This window comes from Giraffa tippelskirchi, chromosome 5 (genome assembly GCF_054371585.1).
Source record: "Giraffa tippelskirchi isolate mGirTip1 chromosome 5, T2T-mGirTip1v1.2.pri, whole genome shotgun sequence".
Lineage (NCBI taxonomy): Eukaryota > Metazoa > Chordata > Mammalia > Artiodactyla > Giraffidae > Giraffa > Giraffa tippelskirchi.
In genome coordinates, this window is record NC_137279.1 from 127,790,861 (window position 1) to 127,815,846 (window position 24,986).

A 24,986-nucleotide genomic window follows, 5' to 3' on the forward strand; every position below is an offset into this window, starting at 1 on the left:
CGTTGTAGTTTTGATTCGCATTTCTCTGATAATTAGCAATGTTGAGCATCATGTATCTGTTGGCCATCTGCCTATTTTTTCAGGGGGCTATTTGTTTTTTTGGTAGTTGTATGAGCTGTTTGTATATTTTCAAAATTAAGCCCTTGTCGGTCACATCGTTTGCAAATATTTTCTCCCATCTGTTGGTTGTCTTTTCATTGTTTATGGTTTCCTTTGCAAAAACATGTTTAATGAGTTCCCCTTTGTTTATTTTTGCTTTTATTTTTACTACCTTGGGAGACTGATTTAAGGTAATTGCTATGATTTATGCCAGAGAATGTTTTGCCTATATTCTTGTCTCAAGAGTTTTATGGTATTGTGTCTTATATGAGTTTATTTTTGTGTATGGTGTGAACAGAAGTGGTGAATTGGCATCCTTTTATTCCTGTTCTTAAATAGAAAGTTTTTAGCTTTTCATCAAGTATGATGTTAGCTATGGGCTTGTTATATGTGGCCTCATTATGTTGTTGCACATTCCCTCTATATCCACTTTGTTGGGAGTTTTTTTATCATAAATGGATGTCAGATTTTGTCAAATGATTTTTCTGCATCTATTAAGATCAAATTATTTTTCTTTCATCTTATTAACATAGTATGTCATGTTGATTTGTGAATATTGAGCCATCCTTGTTTCCCTGGAATAAATCCCACTTGATCAATCCATATGAAACTTTTAATGTATTGTTGAATTCAGTTTGCAAATATTGGCCTATAATTTTCTTTTCTTGTGGCATTATAAAGGTTACAGCCCTATAGGATTCATGGGCATAAGCCCCTTTGGCCATCAGAGATAGGCAATGTATAGTGTTCTAGAGGTAGCTGGACAAAGGTATAAGCTCTTTTCTAGGATATATCAGTGAGCTGGAGCAAGGCAGAGAGCGCACACAAAGACTGCAGCATCTATCAGCTTCTATTTGCTGAGGGCCTCCTAAGCCCTAGCTGTATGCCAAAGCAGAAGCCTGTCTTTCAGGCTAAAACTTTAATATTGGCAAATGAGCCTAATTTGCATAATATCTAGGCACCTCTCAATTGGCTGCCTCTGTACCGAGCCCTGGAGCAGGTGACTTCAAGCTTGTAAGCGCTTTAAGAACTGTTTCTCAGACAATTATAGCCTTGGGGTCTTACAGGTACAGTGTTGAGTTTCAAAGTTAGATGTTTTGGGGGTTTGTATCTCAGGTGCTGGTCTTAAAAGCTGGGGTGCTACACGTGGGGTCCAAGCCCTTTGCTCCTCAGGTTGAAGCTCCAGGTTTTGAGTTCTCTCCTGACTGTGGGTCACTGCCCCAGGGGAGGATTTATAGTGTGATACTGGAGTTTATAGTGTGATAGTCTCCCAGCCTCTCTTACCTGCTTTGATGGGGGTCTTCTCTTATTTGCACAATGCAGTCTTTAGGATTTTTTCCAGAGGAAGTTGTTCCATACTTAGCCATAGATTCACTGCCACAGAAGGTGGTGAGAAGAAGGTGTCCCGGGACTCTCCTACATTGCCATCTTCAGCTGGAACTCTCTGCATTTAACTTGGGGAAAAAAAAAACATGATGTGGAAAACTTTATCCCTGCCCCTGTTTTTCAGAGTCCACATGTGTTTCCCCAAGCAATGTATCAGTCCCACTGCTGATGCCTCTTGTAACCTTAATGGAGCGCGAGGCTGTCACTTTTGAAGGAACTGACATGTGGGAAAAAAACGATGAAAGCTGTGAGATTATGCTGAACCATCTGGCCACGGCCCGACTCATGGCGGAAGCTGCAGACAGCTACCGGATGAATGCTGAGAGGATCCTGGCAGGTAACAGCTAGTTTTGGCTAAGCTGCTCTCTACCCTGCACAGTAATTGGAATGAAGGAATGAAAAGAGCATCGATGCTCTCAATTAGAAAAAGACCAAGTAGGAAAGATTAAGACCTGGGAATTCCATTTCTTGTATTACTTATTCTTAATTCCTACCTGACTTAAGGATCCTGCTTCTCTCTTCTTTTGTGTCAGTGGTATAAAGAAATCAGAGAAAGGATCAAGGAAGAATTTGTCCATTTGTTTACCATTAGTACCGCTAATCAACATTATTAGAAAACGTGACGGGCCCACAAGAGGAGTTGGGGTTCTACTGGACTTATCTATATTCTTGTTTCTTCTCAGACATACTGGGACATGAGCTTCTCTGCTCTTGGCATCAGAGGGTCCACTGTAAGCCAAGGCTTACAGCAAGATTGAGAGAGCTTGGAGAAAAGCACAAACCACAAGTACACTGATCCTAACTTGGGTTTGGATTAGTGTAACGTGTGTCTTCAGGAGGGGCCAGCTAGGCTAAAGAAAGAGGGGGATAGAGGTGGGAAGGCCTTCCATGTAGGACTGTGGCTGAGGAAGAGCCAGTGAAGGGTTTTAAATATGGGAAGATGTTATCACATGGTTAGATTTGTTTTCAGTCTGGCATCTTTGTGCAGGAAGGCTGGAGGGCTGAAGCTTGTAGGCAAAAGGACCACTTAGGAAGCAAGTACAAGAATAAGGGCCTTGTCCCTTCACCAGTGTATAATTTTTAAAACTCTTCAAGGACCTACAGTTTGATTCAGAAGGTTAACTATATGGGGCAGGAGAGGCCTATTATTTCGACCTAAAACAAAGTTGTTAATTCAGAAATAGAATTTGGGACTAAACAATTTGCACTATGATGTCTGCTATAGGTATAAGCAATACATACCTGTCTCTTTTCCTCAGAAAGTTCAACAGGGTTGGCAGTATAGGACTCAGATGCTAATTATAAGGACTTCCCGGATGGCTCAGCATATATAATTCAAGTCAGTAGATATTATCAGAATGCCTGCTTATACAAACCCAATAAGTATAAGTATATTACATTAGATGTTCCCTAAGCCAATATATCAGGGTGGATTTTGAGAAAAGTATGTTAAGCTGTTTTACAGCAAATCACCTTAAAGGTATTTGATACTTCTCAGCTGATCCTGCTACAGGTTTTCACAGCAAGTTCTCATTGCTGGAATTAACTGTGAACCCAGTAAGGGCAGAAATTTGCACACCAAAATATCCAGCACCGTGCCCAGGATAGGGCTTAAAGCAGATTAACTGAATGAATGGAAGTTGTCATCTGGCCTCTGGTTGGTTATCTGCCAAAGAAAGATATTTTGGCATCACATGGAAGAATGAAATAGAAGGTTTCTGTTGTCCTCTCTCTCCACCACCAAGAGACTATGATTTAGATGCTGGGACTCTATTTAATGACAGAGCCAACAACTCCAGCAGTAATCAAGGATGAGAAACATCTGCCTGTATGACTCAAGCTAGAGGTTTCCCTTGCTCTAACAGAGCTGACTGAGGGCATCCTTGGCCATAAGTAGAACAGATCTCTTACACAGAAGAGAGAGTTAAGAAATGGGCCCAAACATATGATTGTTAACTGTTTCTTGACAAAGGTGGCAAGGTAATTCACTGGATAAAGTAATCTTTCAACCAATGGTACTAGAACTATTGAATGTCATGCAAAAAAATTTTCAATTTTACCTCACAGAATACACTCAGAATATAAGAGCTAAACTGTAAACCTTCTATGAGAAAACACAGGAGAAATTCCTTGTGTCTGGCCAAGTTTCTTAAGACATAAAAAGCATGAACCATAAAACAATTTTACATTTTGCTCTTTGAAAGACATCATTAAGGAAGCAAAAAAGGCACATTACAGACTAGAAGAAAGTATTTGGCAAACATATGATAAAGGACTTATTATCTAGAATATAAAGAATTCTTACAAATCAATGAGAAGAAAAGATTTGAACAGACACTACACCAGAGAGGATATACAATGACAAATATCTATATGGAAAAATGTTCAAAGCATTAGTTATTACAGAAATATAAGATTAAACCACAGTGAGATGCCACCACTACTATCTAGAATGACAATAGAGTTCACAACTGGACTCCTCATTATGTTACTGATGAGAATATAAGACAATATAGACATTTTGGAAAAGAGTTTGACAGTTTCTTTAAAGTAAACATATTTACCATATGACCCAGTACTTCCACTTCCAAAGATATGAAAACACATGTCCATGCTAAGCCTTAATCACAGATGTTCACATTATTCATAACGGCCAGAAACTGGAAACAATCCAAATGTTACCACTCAGTAAACAAAATGCAGTACATCCATATAACTGAATACTAAGCAATAAAAGAATTATTAACAGGCAACAATATGTAATAATAAATATCAAATTTCTAGAAAAGGCAAAATAGCAATGGATAGCAGATTAATGGTGTGGGGCAGGTTCAGGGATTGACTGAGAAGAGGTACTAGGGATTTTCTAAGGTTCTAAAATGGTGTTTATTTATACAACTCTATAAACTGTGCAGCTAAAAAAACGGTGAATCATGACAAGTAAATTATAAAGCTTTAAAAAAAAATACTTTGAACATTCCTGCACAATTACAACCCATGATGGCTTGTGCACACGAATTTTATTCTGTCATATCTTAGTGAGTTAGTTATTCTTTCTCTGAAGTTGCTCAGGTCCTTGGAAGTGTTCTCCCCTTCCTTATATAGGAAGATCCTATATTTTTCCTTGAGGGCATTTTTTTAAGTTCTAAGAGATGTTCATTTTGATCCTACTTTAAACAAGCAAGTTTTCAGTCTATTTTCAACACTGTTTCAAGCAGAACTGAAGTTTTTTTGGTTTTGTTTTTATTAGGTTTTCAACCAGATGAAGAAATGAGTGAAGTCTTCAAGACTGAATTCCAAATGAGATTGCTTTGGGGCAGCAAAGGTGCACAAGTCAATCAGACAGAGAGATATGAAAAATTCAATCAGATTTTGACCGCCCTCTCACGTAAATTAGAACCTCCTCCTGTAAAGCAGATAGAGTTTTGATAACTCTCCAGAGCACCTTAGGATATGATTTCAAGCTTATCCACTTTCTCCTCTGAGAAAGCTTATCATTTGATAAATAATGTGCAAATCTGACAATATACAGCTTTTAGTATCCACAGGATATTAAACATGTAAATTGCACAGAGCACACTTATTTATGAATTGTTTAAAATTACTACTGATTTTAAAATAAATAATTTATTAAGGTAACTGTTGCTAATGTTGGTCAGCAAATTTAAGTGAAGACCCAGCTATATTGGCTGGTTGCTTTCTATTACTGAGGTATATGATCATTTCAGTTTTAATTCCATGTCAGATAAGTGTAAATATGAGAGTTTAAAAGCATGAAACTGAAGATATCAGTTGTATGATATTCTCTAACTAAATATGAAAAATGTAAATAGTCATATGAAAATATATCTTTTTGTGAAACAACTGTATCCAGTCTCTTTAATACTAAACAATTCACTGTAGTACAATAATTCTACCTCCTACCTTCTTGGGGCACCCTGTTCCCTTGCCACCACATCCTGATGGTAAACCAAAATCAAGACAGTGGTACAGAAAATTTAAGGTATCTGGCTTAGGGGACAGGGTAAAATAGTGATACAGGTGGAGCTGACACCAGAACACCTAAGTTACAACAAAAGCTCTGGTGCTTGCTAGCAGCTGGACTTTGGTCAAGTTAACCCTCAAGTCCTATGTGCAGCACAGTGGCTGGTATGAAGTGAGCACCAGATGCTAGTGTGTTTCATGACATTATTTCAATATTTCATAATAAGTAACTTTTCCTATAGCTGATAAGTATGAGTTTTCTAGGTTTTTGACTTCCCAAAGGGGATACTCTCTAGTTTAACAGTATCTGTCTCAATTTTTTTCTATTGTAGAATTTGAATACAAGTCTTTAAAATATCAATAATATAAACTTCTGTCACTCTGCCACCAATTGTCACTTACCAATCTGCTTTTTCTTCCTGTCTTCTAAATAATATGGGGATCACACAAAATAGTTTTTATATCCCACTTTTCTCCAATAAGTTGTGAAAATTTCTCCAGGGTGGCCTTTGAAAAACATGATTGGTTCCAGAGGTTACACTGTAATTTAACCATCACTCTATTATTGGTCATCTTAAATATGCCCACCAGAACTAAGTACAAGGCTCTCATGTGGTCTATTTAATAAAATGGAAATATTAGTTTCAAATCCTGGACTCTGTATTCTCATTAATGCAGCCTAGAATCATGAAGCCATTCTTCCAGTTTTTAAAAGCCATCATTTTTTTTCCCCTGAAAACACCAAAGTACACTTCTACTTCTGGTGGTATGGGGGTTCAGATGCTCCAAGAAATCCCTCTAACTAAATTTTCATATACATACCTTTTAATGTACTGTTAAGCTTCCCTTGTGGCTCAGCTGGTAAAGAATCCACCTGCAATGTGGGAGACCTGGGTTCAATCCCTGGGCTGGGAAGATCTCCTGGAGAAGGGAAAGGCTACCCACTCCAGTATTCTGGGCAGGAGAATTCTATGGACTACAGACCATGGGGTCACAAAGAGTCGGACACAACTGACCAATTTTCACTTTCACTTTCAAGTTTGACAGAATGAAAAGGGAACCCCTAAGAAATAATCTTCTCCTTCCCACCTCACTCATCAAAAGGAACAGCAAATTTAAATCAACTCTGTAAAAGGAAGTTAAAAAACTCTGGGTAGCCCTAAAGGCAAATACTGACATCAACTCAATGAATGGGAGACAGTATCTTAAGGGAGCTGAACATGAAATGCCTCCATTAAGTAGGAATCCTTAAAGGATCCCTGTTAGCAGGCTGGAAAAGAAATAATTTGCCAGAAAAGAGAGGTTACCAGGGAACATCTACAAGAAGAAAAATAATTGTAATGATAATGGTCTTTGGCAAGGATTTGCAACTACAAGTGAAAGTGTTAGTCACTCAGTTGTGTCCAACTCTATGCAATCCCATGGACTGTAGTCCACCAGGCTCCTCTGTCCATGGGATTCTCCAGGCAAGAATACTGGAATGGGCTGCCATGCCCTCTGCCAAGGGATCTTCCGACCCAGGAATCAAACCTGAGTCTCCGCAGGGAAGCAACTACAAGCCTGTCCTCAAATAGGTCTGGAGTAAACTTGACAAAATTTATAAAACTCAAAACCAAGAAACTGATTTACAGTGGTAACAAAACACACACACACACACAATATATATATAACACAAACAGTGTCATGAAAAATAAAATGCTGGGGGGAAAAGATTTAGAACCCCAACAACTTCAGATACCAGAATTACCCTATTTTGAATGCAAAGCATTCATATATGAATGTGTATAAAGAAAACATGAACTCAAACAGGAAATGAGTATTTAAAAAAGGATCAGATTTTAAGAGAAACTAGGTAGACCCTTTAGAAATATATAATAATGAAACTCAAAACTCATTGGATGCTAATAATAAACAGAAGATTAGATCCAACTGGCTTCCCAGGTGGCACAATGGTAAAGAATCCGTCTGCCAATGCAGGAGACACAAGAGATGCAGGTTCAATCCCTGAGTCAGGAAGATCTCCTTTGAGTAGGAAATGGTAACCCACTCAGTATTATTTCCATGGTTGCAAGAACAGTCATGGGGTTGCAAAGAGTTGGACATGACTGATCACACTTCACACTACTACTAGATCCTACTAAAGCTTTAATGAACTCAAAAACATATCGGAAGACTATGCCCAGAATACAGCAGAGACAAGAAAAATAGAAGAGATTAAAAGTGAAAGTTAAATGACTCAGTCGCGTCCGACTCTTTGCGACCCCATGGAGTGTAGCCTACCAGGATCCTCCGTCCATGGGATTTTCCAGGCAAGAATACTGGATTAAAAGACCTGAACAATTTGTAATAGAATGACCCAATGCATCTCATCAGAGCTCAAGAAGGAAAGAGAGGTAGGGAGGAAAGAATTCACCCAGAAGAGTGTGCAAAGAAACTGCTAAGCTTACAGGTATATTAAGACAAACACTAAAAATAGTGTCTACTATGTGGGGTTAAAAAAAGTCAATTAAAACAGTAGCACAAACCAGGAGTGGGGTGATTAGTTACTAGAGTTCTGATAAAGTATTACTCTTAGATACTAACTAGCTTTAAGTGAGTATGCAAAATATCAAGGGTAAATACTACAAGAACAGAAATTATGGTCCAAGTTTCAAACTAGTAGAGAAAAAAAAAAAATGGAGAATACCAACAAGATTGCCGGGAGAAATATAAACAACTTGGATGTGCAGATGAATCACTTTAATGGCAGAAAGTGAAGAGGAATAAAGACCTTCTTGATAAAGGTGTAAGAGAAGAGTGAAAAAGCTGGCTTAAAACTCAACATTCAAAAAACTAAGATCATGGCATCCAGTCCCATCACTTCATGGCAAAGAGATAGGGGAAAAGTGGTAACAGTGACAGATCTTATTTTCTTGGGCTCCAAAATCACTGCAGATGGTGACTGAAGCCATGAAATTAAGATGCCTGATCCCTGAAAAAAAGGTATGACAAACCTAAACAGTGCATTAAAAAGCAGAGACATCACTTTGCTGACAAAGGTCCGTGTAGTCAAAGCTATGGTTTTTCCAGTAGTCATGTACGGATGTGAGAGTTGGATCATAAAGAAGGCTGAGTTCTGAAGAACTGATGCTTTCAATTTGTGGTGCTGGAGAAGACTCTTGAGAGTCCCTTAGACAGCAAGGAGATCAAACCAGTCAATCCTAAAGGAAATCAACCCTGAATATTCATTGGAAGGACTGATGCTCAAGGTGAAGCTTCAATACTTTGGCCACCGATGTGAAAAGCCGATTCAGTGGAAAAGACCCTGATCCTGGGAAAGATTGAGGGCAAGAGGAGAAGGGGGCGACAGAGGATGAGATGATTGGATGGCATCACTGACTCAATGGATGTGTTTGAGCAAATTCTGGGAGATAGTGAAGGGAAGCCTGGCCTGCTGCAATTCACAAGGTCACAAAGAGTCAAACATGACTTAGCAACTGAACAACAAACCAAAAATATATTTAAAGAGACATAAAAAAGTGAGATGAACAGCAGGCACAAAGACAGCAGAAATAAGTCTGAACTTATCAATAGTCATTATAAATGTAAACAGACTGAACCCTCCAGTTAAAAGTCAGAAGTGACCAACAAAATTTACAACAAAAATCACTCTATATATTTACAAGAGACATAAAGCATAAAAATACATAGAAGTTGAAAATTCCTTTTTTAAAAAGGTCGGGATAATTATGAGAGAAAGAACAGGGTATAATTTGTGAGAGGAATGTGGTGGGTTACTGAGGTGCTGGTAATGCTTTTTTGCCTGACTTAAAAGTTACTGACTTTCTAATAACTTAAGCTGTACATTTATGTTTTATACATTTTCTGAATATTTTATAACATGTTAAGCATTGCTTAGGAATATTTGTATATTGCTGTATATTGTCACTCTGCTTATTTAATTTATATGCAGAGTATATCATGAGAAACACTGGGCTGGATGAAGCACAAGCTGGAATCAAGATTGCTGGGAGAAATATCAATAACCTCAGATATACAGATGACACCACCCTTGTGGCAGAAAGCAAAGAACTAAAGACTCTCTTGATGAAAGTGAAAGAGGAGAGTGAAAAAGTTGACTTAAAACTCAACATTCAGAAAACTAAGATCATGGCATCTGGTCCCATCACTTCATGGCAAATAGATGGGGACACAGTGTAAACAGTGACAGGTTTTATTCTGGGGGGCTCCAAAATCACTGCAGATGGTAACTGAAGCCATGAAATTAAAAGACGCTTGCTCCTTGGAAGAAAAGTTATGACCAACCTAGACAGCATATTAGAAAGCAGAGACATTACTTTGCCAACAAATGTCTGTCTAATCAAAGCTATGGTTTTGCCAGTAGTCATGTATGGATGTGAGAGCTGGACCATAAAGAAAGCTGAGCACCAAACAATTGATGCTTTTGAACTGTGGTGTTGGAGAGGACTCTTGAGAGTCCCTTGGACTGCAAGGAGATCCAACCAGTCCATCCTAAAGGAAATCAATCCTGAATATTCATTGGAAGGGCTGATGCTGAAGCTGAAACTCCAATACTTTGGCCACCTGATGTGAAGAACTGACTCATTGGAAAAGACGCTGATGCTGGGAAAGATTGAGGGCAGGAGAAGGGGATGACAGGGGATGAGATAGTTGGATGGCATCACTGACTCAATGGACATGAGTTTGAATAAACTCATGGAGTTGGTGATGGACAGGGAGGCCTGGCTTGCTGCAGTCCACGGGGTCGCAAAGAGTCAGACATGACTGGGCAACTGAACTGAAGTATCAGAACTTGGTGAAGAAATTTTTTAATGTTATTCTATTAAAAATCTGAAAACCAATGAAAAGACGTAAATGAAAGAACCATGCTCATCAACTAGAATATTCAGTATTAGAGATAATTAGTTCTTAATACGATCCATAAATTCAATGCAACCCCACTCAAAATTCAATAGGACCTTTCAAGCTAGCTTGATTAAGCTTTTTCTAAAACTGTAATGGCTAGGAAGTCAAGACCATCAATGGTTAGGAAAATAAGACAGATGGAGGGTATCTGTTCTATCAAATATAAAAGCTCATGATTAAAATACACTATTGACTGGAGACAATATTAATATGTTTTTAGAGAGTGATACTATTAACATCAGGGCTTCCCAGGTGGCACTAGTGGTAAAGAACCCACCTGCCTACCCAGGAGACATGAGACACGGGTTTGATCCCTGGGTCAGGAAGATCCCCTGGAAGAGGAAATGGCAACTCACTCCAATACTCGTGCCTGGAGAATCCCATGGACAGAGAAGCCTGGCAAGCTACAGCCCACAGAGTAGCGAAGAGTTGGGACATGACTGAGCAACTTAGCATGCATGCACAATTAACATCACCATGTGAAGTTGTTAGAGCTTAAAACTGATCCAGGGTTCATTAGACAACTTGTGACTGTCATTATCATTTACATTTTGCTCTCAGGATTTTGTTCCAACCCTATGTGTATTATAAATGTACAAATTTTCAAAAAGGACACATAGTGAAATTTTGAGTGAAGAAAAATTTTTCAGTGACTCTTATGCAGATGCAGATACTTTCTCTGATTGGCTGAGCAACATATATACTAGTATCACAGATGATAGTTCTTCAGAATATAGTTCTGATTCAGACAATGTGAGTATTAGACCAACAAAGACAAAAAACTTGAGCAACTGATTCTGATACAGAAAGTGAAAATGAAACTCACGGTGCTGGAGAATGCTCCTTTGCTTCTGCAGAAGAGTGGATTGCAAACATTTCATGAAAATTAGACTTTACAGGTATAACTACCGCATGTAATAACCTGCAAAGTGTTAGTGAAATAACATAATTAATTACTGGCTGGGCCAAAATAAAAATCACTGGCCATAGGCATTCATTTCTGCAAAATCCCCCGGTCAATGAGTTAAATTACAGTAATCAAAAAACTGTCATTAAAAATTTGATATATGACAGGAGCATAAGATTGCCAATGGTGGGAGAAAGGATGATTCCTTAAATAAATAATTCTTGAACAACTGGTGAAGCAAATGAAAGTTAGAGGAGATGGTCCCTTACCTCATATTATATACTGAAATAAAACCTAGATGAATTAAGATCCCACATGTGAAACGCAAAACCATAACACTTTTAGAAGAAAACACTGGAGAATATGTTTTTTACTTTCAATCAAGGAAGAATTTCTTAAAACTAGATAGGAACACACTAAATATGAAAGATTCATCGATCAACATTGAAATGAACTTCCATTCATCAAAAGATAATCCTAGATAGACTGAAAAAACGGAAAGATATCAGCAGCATGTAAAAATAACAAAGTGTTAGTACGGCAGGTCACCTCCAGGATGGCCCCAGACCTTCCCTGCCACCTGGTGTTCACACCCTTGTGTTGTCCCCTCCCACATATACCAGGGCTGGTTTGCATCACCAAGAAATGGTATTCGCATCTGAGATTAGGCTATAAAAGATTGCCAATTCCATCTTGAATTTTTCTCCTTTGGATCACTCACTAAAGAAAGCAATATCCCACACATAATGATGAACATCCCTATGAAGAGGTCCACATGGCAAGGAACACTTGAATGATCTTGGAAGTGGACTCTCCAGTCTGAGTCAAAGCCTTGAGATGATTGCAATCCTGGTCAGAACGCCCATGAATAAAAACAGAAACCAACCTAAGGGAAAAATGGGCAAAAGATATAAAGACACTTTTCACAGAAGAGGAAACACAATGGTAAAAATGATATGATGGTCAACACTATCAATAATCAAGAAAAAGCAAGACTATAATAAAATGCTATTTTACATCCACTGAACTGTAAAAAAAAAAAAAAAAAAAAAAAGAAGTCTTACTCCTAAATTGTTGGTGAGGATACAGAGAATAATCCTTATACATTAACTTGTAGGTCTGTAAAAACGTTCTCATCACTTCAAGGGGAAAATGTGGCATTACCTTTTTAAATTGAAGATAAATATAACCCATAACTTAGCAATTCCATTCCTAGGCATAGATCTTAAAGACTTACATTAGTAAACATGCACATGGATGTACATAAGAGCACTGTTTATTCTAGCAAAGTTCAGTAAATAGACCAAATATCTATCAACAGGAGAACAGATAAATTCTATATATTTATATAATGGAATACTATACACAGTAAAATGAACTATGCATAAATATGGATAAACCTGTTAAGTGGAAAAAGCAACTCCCAGAAGATACCATGCAGTGGCTTCCCTGGTGACTCTGGTAAAGAATTCACCTGCCAATGCAGGAGACGCAGGTTCGATCCCTGGTCTGGAAAGATCCCACATACCATGGAACAACTAAGTCCATGGGCCACAACTACTGAGCCTGCACTCTAGAGCCCAGTAACTGCAACTATTGAGCCCAGGTGCCACAACTACTAAAGCCTGTGTGCCCTAGAGCCTGTGCTCCACAAGAGAAACCACCACAATGAGAAGCCCGCGCACTTCAATGAAGAGCAGACCCCACTCTGCAACTAGAGAAATGCCCACATAGCAATGAAGACCCAGCAAAGCCAAATAAGTAAACAAATAGAAGATACTATGCAATATTCAAAATACTTATCAAGTGGGATGTTAATACATAAATCACGTATGAACTAATGAATTAATGTACAAATCAATGTAAAACAATCCCCTTTACTATTTAAATATACATGTTTATCATGCAATGAAAGTGGTACAAATCATTCATCAATCGCTAATAATTTCCACAAAATAATTAAAGTTGGGCTGGTATAACTTTGTTGACTTGACTATCACTAACTAAATAATGCCTCCATGATTTAACACAGGGCTGGAAACTCTTCCAATGACTTCCCCTTCCAGTTGCTAGTTATTAATTTACTAATGTGCTATCTGGCACCCAGAGACAGTTGACACGCAGCTGATCCCCATCTCACCTCACTGGTTAGAACAGTACCATCTGGATGCAGGCTGTATACCAAGAGCCAGTGGCAGGAGCACCCAGTTAGAAGAAAGACAGCACAAAAGATGAGGGAGAGGGAGCAAGTTGGGTGGGGATTGATGATCCTGGCTGTCAGAACTGGGAACTTGTACTTTGTTTGTCTGAGATGAGCCAAGGGAGCAGTTATGCTGTCACTTACCATATTCTTCTGGGTTATGAAACAGGCTGGTAAATTCCCTCTCCTCACCCCTCTTTAATGCCCAAGGCAGGGTACCCTCCACCACAGCATAAGATGCCAAATAAAACAAATGCTAAAAAAATAAAAATCTAACGGGCCACTATTGTTGTTTAGTCATTAAGTGGTGTCTGACTCTTTGCGACTCCATGGACTGAAGCCTTCCAGGCTCTTCTGTCCTCCACCATCTCCCCGAGTTTGCTCAAATGCACGTCCACTGAGTGGTGAAAGAACCATTTCTGCACAAGAGGCTATGCCCCCAAACACCAATGTCTACCCACACTCCCTTCCAGTCTCCCCCGCTGCTACCAGATCTTCGATATGTCTCCTCCCCTTGAGCAGGACAAGGCAATTCTTTGAAGGATGAAGAGAGGAGCTGCCCTCAGCTTAGCTGTCCAGGGTCCTCTCCCACTCAAGGGGCTTATGAAACCAAGAAGATTCCCCAACAACTGAAATAACATATATCTACAGTAAGACCTTCAACTTTGTCTCCAGTACTCAAGCCAGAAATGGATCACGGAGTGTCACGTGGTTTCTGAAATAAACCACATGTAGTGAAACTTACAAGATTAACAAGTTTTACTATTTTTCAAAATTATTTTTTACCAACCAGTAAGGAAATACTCTACAGTATTAACTGCAGCTACTTCAGTGTGCACTGGCTGCATATGAGCCCTGCTCGTAACAGAGTATGACACCATCTTTACAGAGCTGGAAAACATGGAAAGCTCATCAGGTTTAGAAAAGAAAAAAAAAAAACCCATGTGGTAAAGTGAAGAAAAAAATAAGAAACATAAAACTCAGGATAGTAGTTATCTTTGAAGGAGATGGAAATGGTAATTTTCTATTTCTTGAGTTGACAGATTTATGTTTATTTTATGATGGTTCTTATCTCCTCAGGGTTGACATTTTGGGTTTACCAAATCAGCTCATTGCAACCTCCCATTCTCGACAATAACGCCATTACAATCTTATATAAATGAGTAAGAAATCTTGTTAATTAATGAAATCGTGCTGAAATCAGGACAATTAATGTCTGCAGAATTTCCCATTTATATCTAAAGGAAGAAATGAGGCTACCGAAACAATTAACAATTAACAATTAACCTGGGTCCTTATTCTTAGGACCCAGGTCAGGTGCCCATTATATCTTCTCTTAAATGCTGACAAAGATTATCCAGTACTTTTAATAAGAGTTGTCAAAGTTCACAGAATTTACTCTTCAAAATTTGTATTTCTTAAGGGGCAGAAGACCTAGACACTTCTCCAAAGACGTTCAGACGGCCAACTGGCACATGAAAAAATGCTCAACATAAATAATTATTAAATGCAAATCAAAACTACAATGAAGTACCACCTCACATATGTCAGAATGGTCATAATTTTTTTTTAAATCTACAAATAACAAATGCTGGAGAGGGTAGAGAGGGTAGAGAGAAAAGGAAATCCTCCTACATTGTGGGTGGGAACATAAACTGGTGCAGCCACTATGGAGAAGAGTATGGTAGTTCCTCAAAAAACTAGAGCTGCCATTTGATCTAGCAATCCCACTCCTGGGCACATATCCACACAGAACTACTATTTCACAAGACATATCGACCCCAACGTCCAAAGCAGCACTATTCACAACAGACAAGACATGGAAGCAACCTAAATATCCATCAACAGAGTAATAAAGATATAGCACATATATACAAATAGAATAATACTCAGTCGTAAAAAAAAGAAAAAAAAGAATGAAATGGGAGAATAGCATTGAAACATGTATATTATCATATATGAAACAGAACACCATTCCATGTTCGATGCATGAGACAAGGGCTCAGGGCCGGGGCAATGGGATGACCCAGGGGGATGGGATGGGGAGGGAGGTGGGTGGGGAGTCCAGGAAGGGGAACACATGTAAACCCATGGCTGATTCATGTCAATGTATGGCAAAAACTATTACAATATTGTAAAGTAATTAGCCCCCAACTAAAATAAATAAATTTATAAAAAAAAAAAAAGAATGAAACAATGCCATCTGCAGGAACATGGATGGACTTAGAGATTGTCATCGTTATCAAGTCAGTCAGAAAAAGAAAGACAAATACCATGATATCACTTTTATGTTAAATCTAAAAGATGACACAAATTAACTTATCTACATAATAGAGACAGACTTACGAGACATAGAGAACAGACTTGTGGTTGCTATGGGAGGTGGGAGGGATGGAGGGGAGTTTGGGATTAGCCGATGCAAACTTGTAAATGTAGAATGGACAAACAAGGTCCTACTATACTCAATATCATGTGATACACCATAATGGAAAAAAATTTTTAAAAGAATGTGTGTGTTGTGTATATGTAACATACAAATATATATATGTGTGTGTATAACTAAATCACTTTGCTGTACAGCAGAAATTAACACATTTAAATCAATTTAAAAAGTTTTAATTTATATTTTCTCATCTCCCACCTTTTGGCATCTCTTACATTGTCTATAGTTTCTTAGATTACAGACAGTGATCATACCCAGGAATATACTGGATTAGCCGAAAAGTTCCTTTGGTTTTTAAGTAAAAAAAACCACATTTTCCATTTTCACCAACAACTTTATTGAACAACGTATTCACCATTTTGTTCCACTACCTTCTGTCATTTTTCAGGCAACTTCATAATTCCATTTTTCCAAAACTTTCTTTTTGAGCAAAGAACTGTTCCAGGTGCCTTTTACAGTCTTCTGAGGAATTTTTTTCATTTTTTCCATTAAGGGAATTTTGTCAAGACGGAAATAAATGGGACATCAGAAGTCATGACGTCTGGTAAATAAGGTGGATCAATCAGAACTTTCCAGCCAAGCTGTTAAGTTTTTGCCTGGTCATCAAAGAAACATGCAGTCTTAAGTTCTCCTGATCAAACATTATGTGTTTTCTCTTGACTAATTTCAGACAGTTTTGAGTGATTGCTTTCAGTTGGTCTAAATGGGAACAGGACTTGTTGGAATTAATTGTCTGGTTTTCCAGAAGGAACTGATAATAGAGGACTCCTTTCCAATTCCACCATATACACAGTACTTTCTTTGGGAGAAAACCACCCTTTGGTGTGGCTGGTGCTGGTTCATTTTGCTTTCCCCGTGATCTCTTCTGTTCCACATTATTGTACAGTATCCACTTTTCATTGCCCATCACTATTTTAAAAACATTTTCATTATGCTTAAGTAGAGAATCACATGTAGAAACATGATCAGGAAGGTTTTTTTCACTTAATTTATGTGGAACCCAAACATCAAAGAGATGAACATAACCACGCTGGTGCAAATGATTTTCAACACTTGATTTGAGTATGTTGGCTATCTCCCGTGTGGTATAACATTTTTGATTTGATTGCTATAAACTTCAACTGGTCCAACAGACCGCGGAACTTTGTCCAGAGAGAAATCTCCAGCACAAAACTTCACAAACCACTTCTGACACACTTGATCAATTACAGCACCTTCTCTATACACTGCAATTCTTTTTTGTATTTTTTACCTTTCTTGAAATAACGTAATATGCCTAAATTGTTGTTTTTCCTTCCATCTTCAGTATTAAAATGGCTACACAAAAATTCACTTTTTTTTTAATGCACACTGATATGACAGCTGTTACAATACAATCTTAACAAAATTGTTAAACTAAACACTGTTTTTGCAAACAAACCTTTTAGCCAACCCAATATTTGATGTTGGGTATATGAGCTCATTGAAGTAGTTTTGGTGGGTTTTTTTTAATATTCTTTTCACTTGCACTAATACCTTCTTCACAAAGAATATCTATCCTTTACAACAAGTCTGGAGATCCTTCTCCTTTTATTCTTTCCTTAAAACTGCTATAAGGATGTTATTTTTCCCTACCAAGTAGGATATAACTTCCTTGATTTTGGTTCAGATAGTAAAAGTCCTTTTCATTGTTGAGTATTCTGATAGGCATTGTTTTCCTGATGTTTTGTTTTGTGTATGTCCCTACTTACAAGCTTGGCACGGATCTCTAAATTTTCATCTCAACAATTACAACCCTTCATTGTTCAGGATCAACTCTGAGTTTCATTCCATTTTATGGTTTCTAGAATCTACTAGTCATAGTTTCGTATTTGCCCTTTTAAAAAGGTGAATCTTCTGAAATTAAGACATCCTAAAATCATGGATGTGACACTAATTATGGCCAACATTCTGTTTCCATGTTTTGAGATGCCATGAAGACACAGGCACTCGCTCTGACTGATTAGGAAAGCAGAAGTACAGGAAATGCTGACCAGCCTGAAACTAGATCAAGCTATGTAGTATAGGGACAGTTCTTATGGATGCAGAGGATAAGATGGTGTAAAAGAAAAAGTCTAACACAGCTACTGTAGAACAAAGATTAAAAAATACAAATTATTATTCACTGTAAAGAAAGTTAACCTTTTTTTCTTTAGGAAAGCTTGAGAGAAACTAAAACTAGAATATAACTTTCAAAACTGCTTTGCAAAACTTGTTGCTCGATCCAAATGCTTCTATTTATGGAATGTAGCCATCTACGTTGTATTAACCTGGAACGTAGCACATTCAATAACAAAACCATTACATCTCTTTAATTCACATAGCGATAATAAGAGATTATTCTTTACACCTTAATGGACCATGAAAAGATTATTTTATTCCATGAAAATATTCTCAACAGAGAACACTATCTTAAACAAAGCATTTAACATTAAGAAATCAACATGTGCACAGAAAGAGTAAAAATTACTGAAAAATCAAAGATTTCTTTTGGACAATTCACATGTTCAAATTTAAGAATGATTTAAACTGTGCAAGTACAAATGTCTTCCTTATTGTAATAATCCATATACAGGTTGCACTATTCCACATGAAGGAACTTGCCTCCTACGGAAGCAAATCCTGCTTTAAGAAAAACAAACAGTAGCTTGAAAAGAACAGTTAGTCCTCACAAGAAAGCCTTAAACTTTGCCCTCTGTGGCTATTAGCCAAAAAAACACAAGCACTTCAGGCTTTGTACAGAAGACAAACACAGCCAGATCACATTTCCTCTTCATTGCTAACCTTGAAAATAAAAATAGCACTGGATTTTAAAACTACTTTATGTAGTCAGTACTGAATAATGTCACATTATATAAATAACCCTGTAACGAGATTCAAAATCTAAAATTTCATAGTTTACTAGCCTTAAAGGTAATACACTGTAAGTCAGCTGTGAAATAGGAGCGTACTTGATCTTACGATGGCATCCACTTTCACACAACTGTCATTTAGCTTTAGTATTAATATAACTGGTAGTACAATTCAAATAACACTGGGGAAAATTATTAAAGCAGTCACACAGCTTCTAAAATATTGCTTGAAATCCAACAATACATAGACCATTTCACGTTTTCTTTCTTCCCTCAAAACAGTAAAGAACCAAATTAATCAATCTTCCATGTTACAAATATCCCCCCCGCCCCCACCCACTTCCCTATTAAATGCCACTAAGAAATCAGTTAAGATACAAGTCATTAACAGAATCACAAATGCAAGGCAGGACAACATGAGCAACAGGGGCACTGATGACAATTATATATACAAGTATAAACATACAGAAACTCCCATTTTACAAGTAAAAGTGCACATAGATCATTACAAAGTTTCACTATATTTTATCCAGTTCAAATAAAATCATCACTTGGAAACAGACTATCATTGTAATAATTAAATGAGAACATGGTAACCCCAAATTAAAAGACAATGAGGGGAGAGGTCCATAAAACTTCTCATTGAAAACACTGAGTAAAGTAAAATGGACTCGGACATGTCTTTAGTTTGATGTGTAAATTTGAAGATGCACCATCAAACGTGGCAGAGCTCTAAAAGCCCCCTATGGAGGTTGTATGGCAGCTGCAGCAGCACTGCCAAGTTAAAGGAGGTCGCACTGAGCTGACACATGAAACCCTTTGTGGGATACTGTAGTGGTAGAGTTGGCAATCAACAGATTTAGGCACTCTAGTTTAAGGCAGCATTTGAATGGAAGCAGCTGACTTCTGACAACAGTCCTTTGTCTTGAGGCGGTGAGTATCTTCTGTGTTTATTATGCCAGGATTTCATTGCTGACTATAGATTCTTCCCAGACTGAGAGGCTGAAGATCGATCATGTTTCAAAGAGTTCTTTCAAATGGGCTGTAGGCTAGAGCAGAGATGTTTTCTTTTTCTGATCATAAATACTTCAGGTTCACAAACTACTTCTTCATAATGCCAAAATTGGAATGTTCTGTAGTGGGGACATTATAGCAGCGAACACAAATACTAGGATGGAAACATTAGTGCTGGAGATGTTTGACAAAGTGATTTGCACTACAAATGTAAAACAAAACAAAGGCTTTGACAAGAACAAGGGATTATAAAGACATGCCTAAAAATCTAAACCTGATCACTCTAGACATGCAACAGGATGTTAAGCAAGCACAGAGGTGGCGCAGGCAGACAAATATGGCAAGGATTCTGACAGACAATGGGTCTAAAAGCCAATTAAAACAGAGCTGGGATGGACAGTCCTGTTAGGACAGTCAAATTTAATAAGAGCTCTGCATTCTTTCCGATTTGAACATCAGTAAGACAGATGGAAAAAAAGGTTAGCCATTATTGGCTTTTTTTCCTTTATATGAATAACTATAAATGACAAATTTAAGGGTTGGTATTACAATGACTTTTTAAAACAACACATGGAAATGCTAATGAAGTTAGTAAAAAATAATCATGTCTGCATGCACTCATGCAACTTGCTTCTCTCACTCTCTCTGAGCCTGACAACTCTAACACCTCCCCCCAAAAAGCAGCTGCATGTAACCTCCTTCAACATCTTGCCCATTTCCTCAGAAACCCTCTTCAGGAACCTGCAGTCCAGGAGGAAAAAGAAAAGAACAATTACTGAAGACCTTTGGTAAGACCAAAAGGGATGTCCAGTTTAAAGCGTCCATCCCTAAAGTCTCTAAAATCATTTTATAGTCAGCTATTAAAAACACCAAAAAATGTTGGAACATGAGCAAAATTAAAGACCAGTCTCTTAACTGCTTCCTCACTTTACTTCCCTAGACAACTAGCACTGCCTATCTTGACCGTACAGTGTTTCCCACAAATGCTTATTAAAATTAGTTGGAAAAAAAACTATCCTAATAACTGACAATTCAGTTAAAATAAGGAAATGCCCTCGATGATAGTATAGATATACTCCTCCAACCTAGTTAGTGAAAAAAAGTCATTTTTTCTTTCAGGCAAAATTTGCCAGTACTTCCCTACCATGCAAGATTTCCTCTATTTTAGTTTATTTAGAATCCACTTTCCTATGTATAATTGCTAAATGCTAGTATCACTAAAGTGACATTTCTCAAAACACATTTCAAGATGAAAAATACAAGCATTAATTTAGAAGAAAGCTTGTACATTACTGAAAATTACTAGAAAACCTGAAAATATCCTTGGGTCTCAAAAGCAAGCCATTTTATTCACTTAAGAGCAAGACCAGGCCCATTTATTTTGCATCTCTTGATTAGCCTACTACAAAATAGATTATGTGCTACCTGCCTGTTTTCTTCCTTTAGGAAACCAAAATTAAGAACAGGGACAAAAATGAAAATGATTACATTCGTATTTTATCCATTAGCTAATTAGTATTACTTTTTCCTAGAAACTGTAGCTACAATTTCAAACTCCTATACCAAACCACTCTTTTGGGCATCAGCAAGCATTTCAGCGCAGTTTTACTTGAGTTCACTACCATCACTGTGTTTCCTGAAGCAAAGTGTAAAGGGGTAGGGAGCTTTCTATCTATGGATTCCTGCCCAGTAGATCAAATTCTATGATTTATACGGCAGAAAAACACAAATCCTTCACACAGACTTAAGCAGAACACAAAGCAAAAGGCATCAATTAAGCTTCACACCAACATCACTCAGATGGTAAAGCGTCACAAGAACAGCTTCTTGTGGTAATATTCACATCTCTAAGATCGAGCCTATGTTCAGCTCACATAGTGAACAATAAATCTTGGATGCCCTTTAAACTTTCTTATGTTTTCCCACCCACTGACTGTGTTTTCATTTTGTTATCATTCCTATGTCATATGTGTTACAAAGTTGCCGATTAGTTTAGATGTAAGTTACTGCACCTTTACTGTTTTTCTCTAGAGTTACATCTATGTATGATGTGGGAACGTAGCCTTCTTCACCGTTCTGTCTCCGAGCTCTCGTCCATCCATCACCCTTGTCCTCCTCAATAATGTACAGAACTTCACCTTCTTTCATTGCCAGAGTGCCTTCATTATGTCCTAAATGAGAGTTTTCATAGCACAAGCATAATTTAAGCATAACAACAATTTTGAACAAAAGTTACAAATACAAAACAATGTGAAACCCTGCTAGATTTCAATATAATAGAACTATGAGTACACTCTCATTACCAACACCTCCATGATGCTCTGTAGTTTGTCCAACACTTTCATATACTTATCTCGTTTGAACTGCAGAATAACCCTGTGAGGCTGGCATTAACAGCAGCACCATGAAAGATGAGATATCTGAGCTACAACAATATTGTATGATTTGACAGGGTACACGAACTTTATTCCACTATTCTAACTCCTTCCTCTAATTTGAGTGGTAGTGCTATCTAGAAAATTCACGAAGTTTAGATCAAGAAAAGAGTAACAAAACAGTGAAAGGGCTGGAAGAAATAAGGGAAGAATTTAATTGTAGAAGCAGAATGATCATAGTCACAAAGCACAAACCTCTTTCAAAACTCATCAGCCTCAGGCCTCTCTTTCTTCCCAACCCCTTAACCATTCCCAAGCTGCTTAACAGTAACAATTTTCACAAATGAATCTTTATTTAACATATGCTAAATTCTTCCTTTCCTTTCTACATTACAACAAGATCTTATTTAACACAATTTTCTCAGAGTGAGGAATAACTGAAAATTACTCAATTTAAACACCAAAACCATAGATGGGTAGGGAAGGACCCTAAATCGTATACCATTTTATACCAACTTCTTTGTGAAGGTGTTACTCTGCTCCTTGATGAAATGAAGGGAACAATTTCTCAAAGTTCAAGAAAGAGAAGGGTAACTAAAAATGTGTGAGAGGACCACACCTTCCTTCCCTCACAGTTTGTTCTCCAACTATCACAGGAGAAGGATGACATAGTCAGAAGCTACATTTTCTCCTTCCCACATTTGAAAATATGGCCAACAGACTCAGGATATGGTAGTGGCAGTCAGCTATGCCATTTGCCTTATACTGGCCACTCAATGATAGCAACTTACAAAGAAAAGCATGAAGTGGTATCTACCAGCCTTCCACTTTCTGGGTTGAGCTATATGCTCAAGCAGCTTCAGCTATGATGAGTACATTAGTAAGGTCTCTTTGGGAAATTCTGTTATCACCCAAAGTTGATAATTAACCGATAATCTTTATTAGGATACTGGTAACATAGGGAATTTTCTTTGAATGTCATGTATAGAAGGAACATCTCTGTATTTGTAATGTAGTTTATATTCACACTAATGAGCCTGGATAATTTTCTAGCAATTGTATTTAGCTATAAGAACACTAAGTGCGTGGACTCAGTACAAATGTAGACTTTAAGGAACCAATTTTATCAAATACAATGCATTAAGAAAATCATACCATCAAAAGGGTAGATAGCTTTGCAGTGTCCAATAGCAGGCAAGGGATCATCATCTTCAAACTCATCATCAAACTCACTGTGGTGGCCATGCTGTTGGGGTGGTCCACGAACTTCTTGGTTTGCATCATCGGTGTAACTTCCCTCAGGACTATAAAATAAAATTATCTCTCATCAAGTATCACAAAGATGGGAACTTTTTATATTATCTACAAACTGATCTCCACAAGATCAATTCAGAGAATCAAAAATCAACGACACAGTTCCCAATTAAGCCTTTATTTTCTTAAATGTTGATGTGTGTGTGTGTGTGTGCATGGCTTCTAATTCAAAATGCTTCTTTGTTGGATTTCCTGAAATTAAAAAATTAAAAGATAATAATGTTCTAGGCACATAACATGTACTTAGTAAATACGTCTCATTATCACTGGGTCCAGAGATAAAATTGAAAAATGTCATGAACAGTTGGTTTTTATCATCCCAGATTCAAGAGGGGTGGAGGGATTCACCCACTGTTTTTGCAAGAAAACTAAAATTTCTTAGAGGACCCACCCAGACCCATGTTCAGTTCACAGGCTTCAGGTAGAGTTGCTCTGCCCTGGTTCCAGAGGATCCATCTTAGCAGAGAACTTGCATGACCAGAATGAATAGCTCACAGGTAGGCATGTAACTCAGTAAGATATAAGAGATGAACAGACTCTCGTTTGGGATTATTGAAAGAGAAACTCCCTTCCTTTTCCACTGGACTTGAACCTGGAGAAATATGAGCTTACAGTTTTAGAAGATCACCATATAGAGGACTGTACAAAAAAGATCTTCATGACTCAGATAATCACGATGGTGTGATCACTCACCTAGAGCCAGACATCATGGAATGTGAAGTCAAGTGGGCCTTAGGAAGCATCACTATGAACAAAACTAGTGGAGGTGATGGAATTCCAGTTGAGCTATTTCAAATCCTGAAAGATAATGCTGTGAAAGGGCTGCACTCAATATGTCAGCAAATTTGGAAAACTCAGCAATGGCCACAGGACTGGAAAAGGGTCACTTTTCATTCCAATCCCAAAGAAAGGCAATGCCAAAGAATGCTCAAACTACTGCACAATTGTGCTCATCTCACACACTAGTAAGGTAATGCTCAAAATTCTCCAAGCCAGGCTTCAGCAATACGGGAACCGTGAACTTCCAGATGTTCAAGCTGGTTTTAGAAAAGGCAGAGGAACCAGAGATCAAATTGCCAACATCTGCTGGATCATCGAAAAAGCAAGAGAGTTCCAGAAAAACATCTATTTCTGCTTTATTGACTATGCCAAAGCCTTTGACTGTGTGGATCACCATAAACTGTGGAAAATTCTGAAGGAGATGGGAACACCAGACCACCTGACCAGCCTCCTGAGAAGTCTGTATGCAGGTCAAGAAGCAACAGTTAGAACCAGACATGGAACAACAGACTGGTTCCAAATAGGAAAAGGAGTACGTCAAGGCTGTATATTGTCATCCTACTTATTTAACTTATCTGCAGAGTGCATCATGAGAAACGCTAGGCTGGAAGAAGCACAAGCTGGAATCAAGATTTCTGGGAGAAATATCAATAACCTTAGATATGCAGATGACACCACCCTTATGGCA

At 37.9% G+C, this 24,986-nt stretch overlaps 2 protein-coding genes across 29 annotated transcripts in view; one reads left to right on the forward strand and one right to left on the reverse strand.

The window, feature by feature from the left end:
- Positions 1 to 5,346, forward strand: part of BCAR3 (BCAR3 adaptor protein, NSP family member) — a 130,604-nt gene extending 125,258 nt beyond the window's left edge. For all 7 annotated transcript variants that reach the window (XM_081486309.1, XM_081486310.1, XM_081486308.1 and 4 more), the window contains 2 exons: positions 1,610 to 1,822; positions 4,736 to 5,346. In XM_081486309.1, the coding sequence (XP_081342435.1) occupies positions 1,610 to 1,822; positions 4,736 to 4,914 (392 nt within the window). In that variant the 3' untranslated portion in view covers positions 4,915 to 5,346. The remainder of the gene's footprint in view (positions 1 to 1,609; positions 1,823 to 4,735) is intronic.
- FNBP1L (formin binding protein 1 like) overlaps positions 1 to 24,986 on the reverse strand; it is a 135,415-nt gene that overhangs the window by 2,054 nt on the left and 108,375 nt on the right. For 9 of the 22 annotated variants that reach the window (XM_081486332.1, XM_081486319.1, XM_081486318.1 and 6 more), the window contains 3 exons: positions 23,360 to 23,508; positions 21,842 to 22,000; positions 1,384 to 1,553 (listed from right to left, as the gene is read on the reverse strand). In XM_081486332.1, the coding sequence (XP_081342458.1) occupies positions 1,516 to 1,553; positions 21,842 to 22,000; positions 23,360 to 23,508 (346 nt within the window). In that variant the 3' untranslated portion in view covers positions 1,384 to 1,515. Of the gene's footprint in view, positions 1 to 1,383; positions 1,554 to 2,727; positions 2,848 to 2,958; positions 3,152 to 4,049; positions 4,146 to 5,871; positions 5,977 to 6,291; positions 6,344 to 11,221; positions 11,318 to 18,318; positions 20,571 to 21,819; positions 22,001 to 23,359; positions 23,509 to 24,986 lie in introns of those variants that run through there. The other 13 variants (XM_081486335.1, XM_081486327.1, XM_081486325.1 and 10 more) reach the window with 6 other exon arrangements.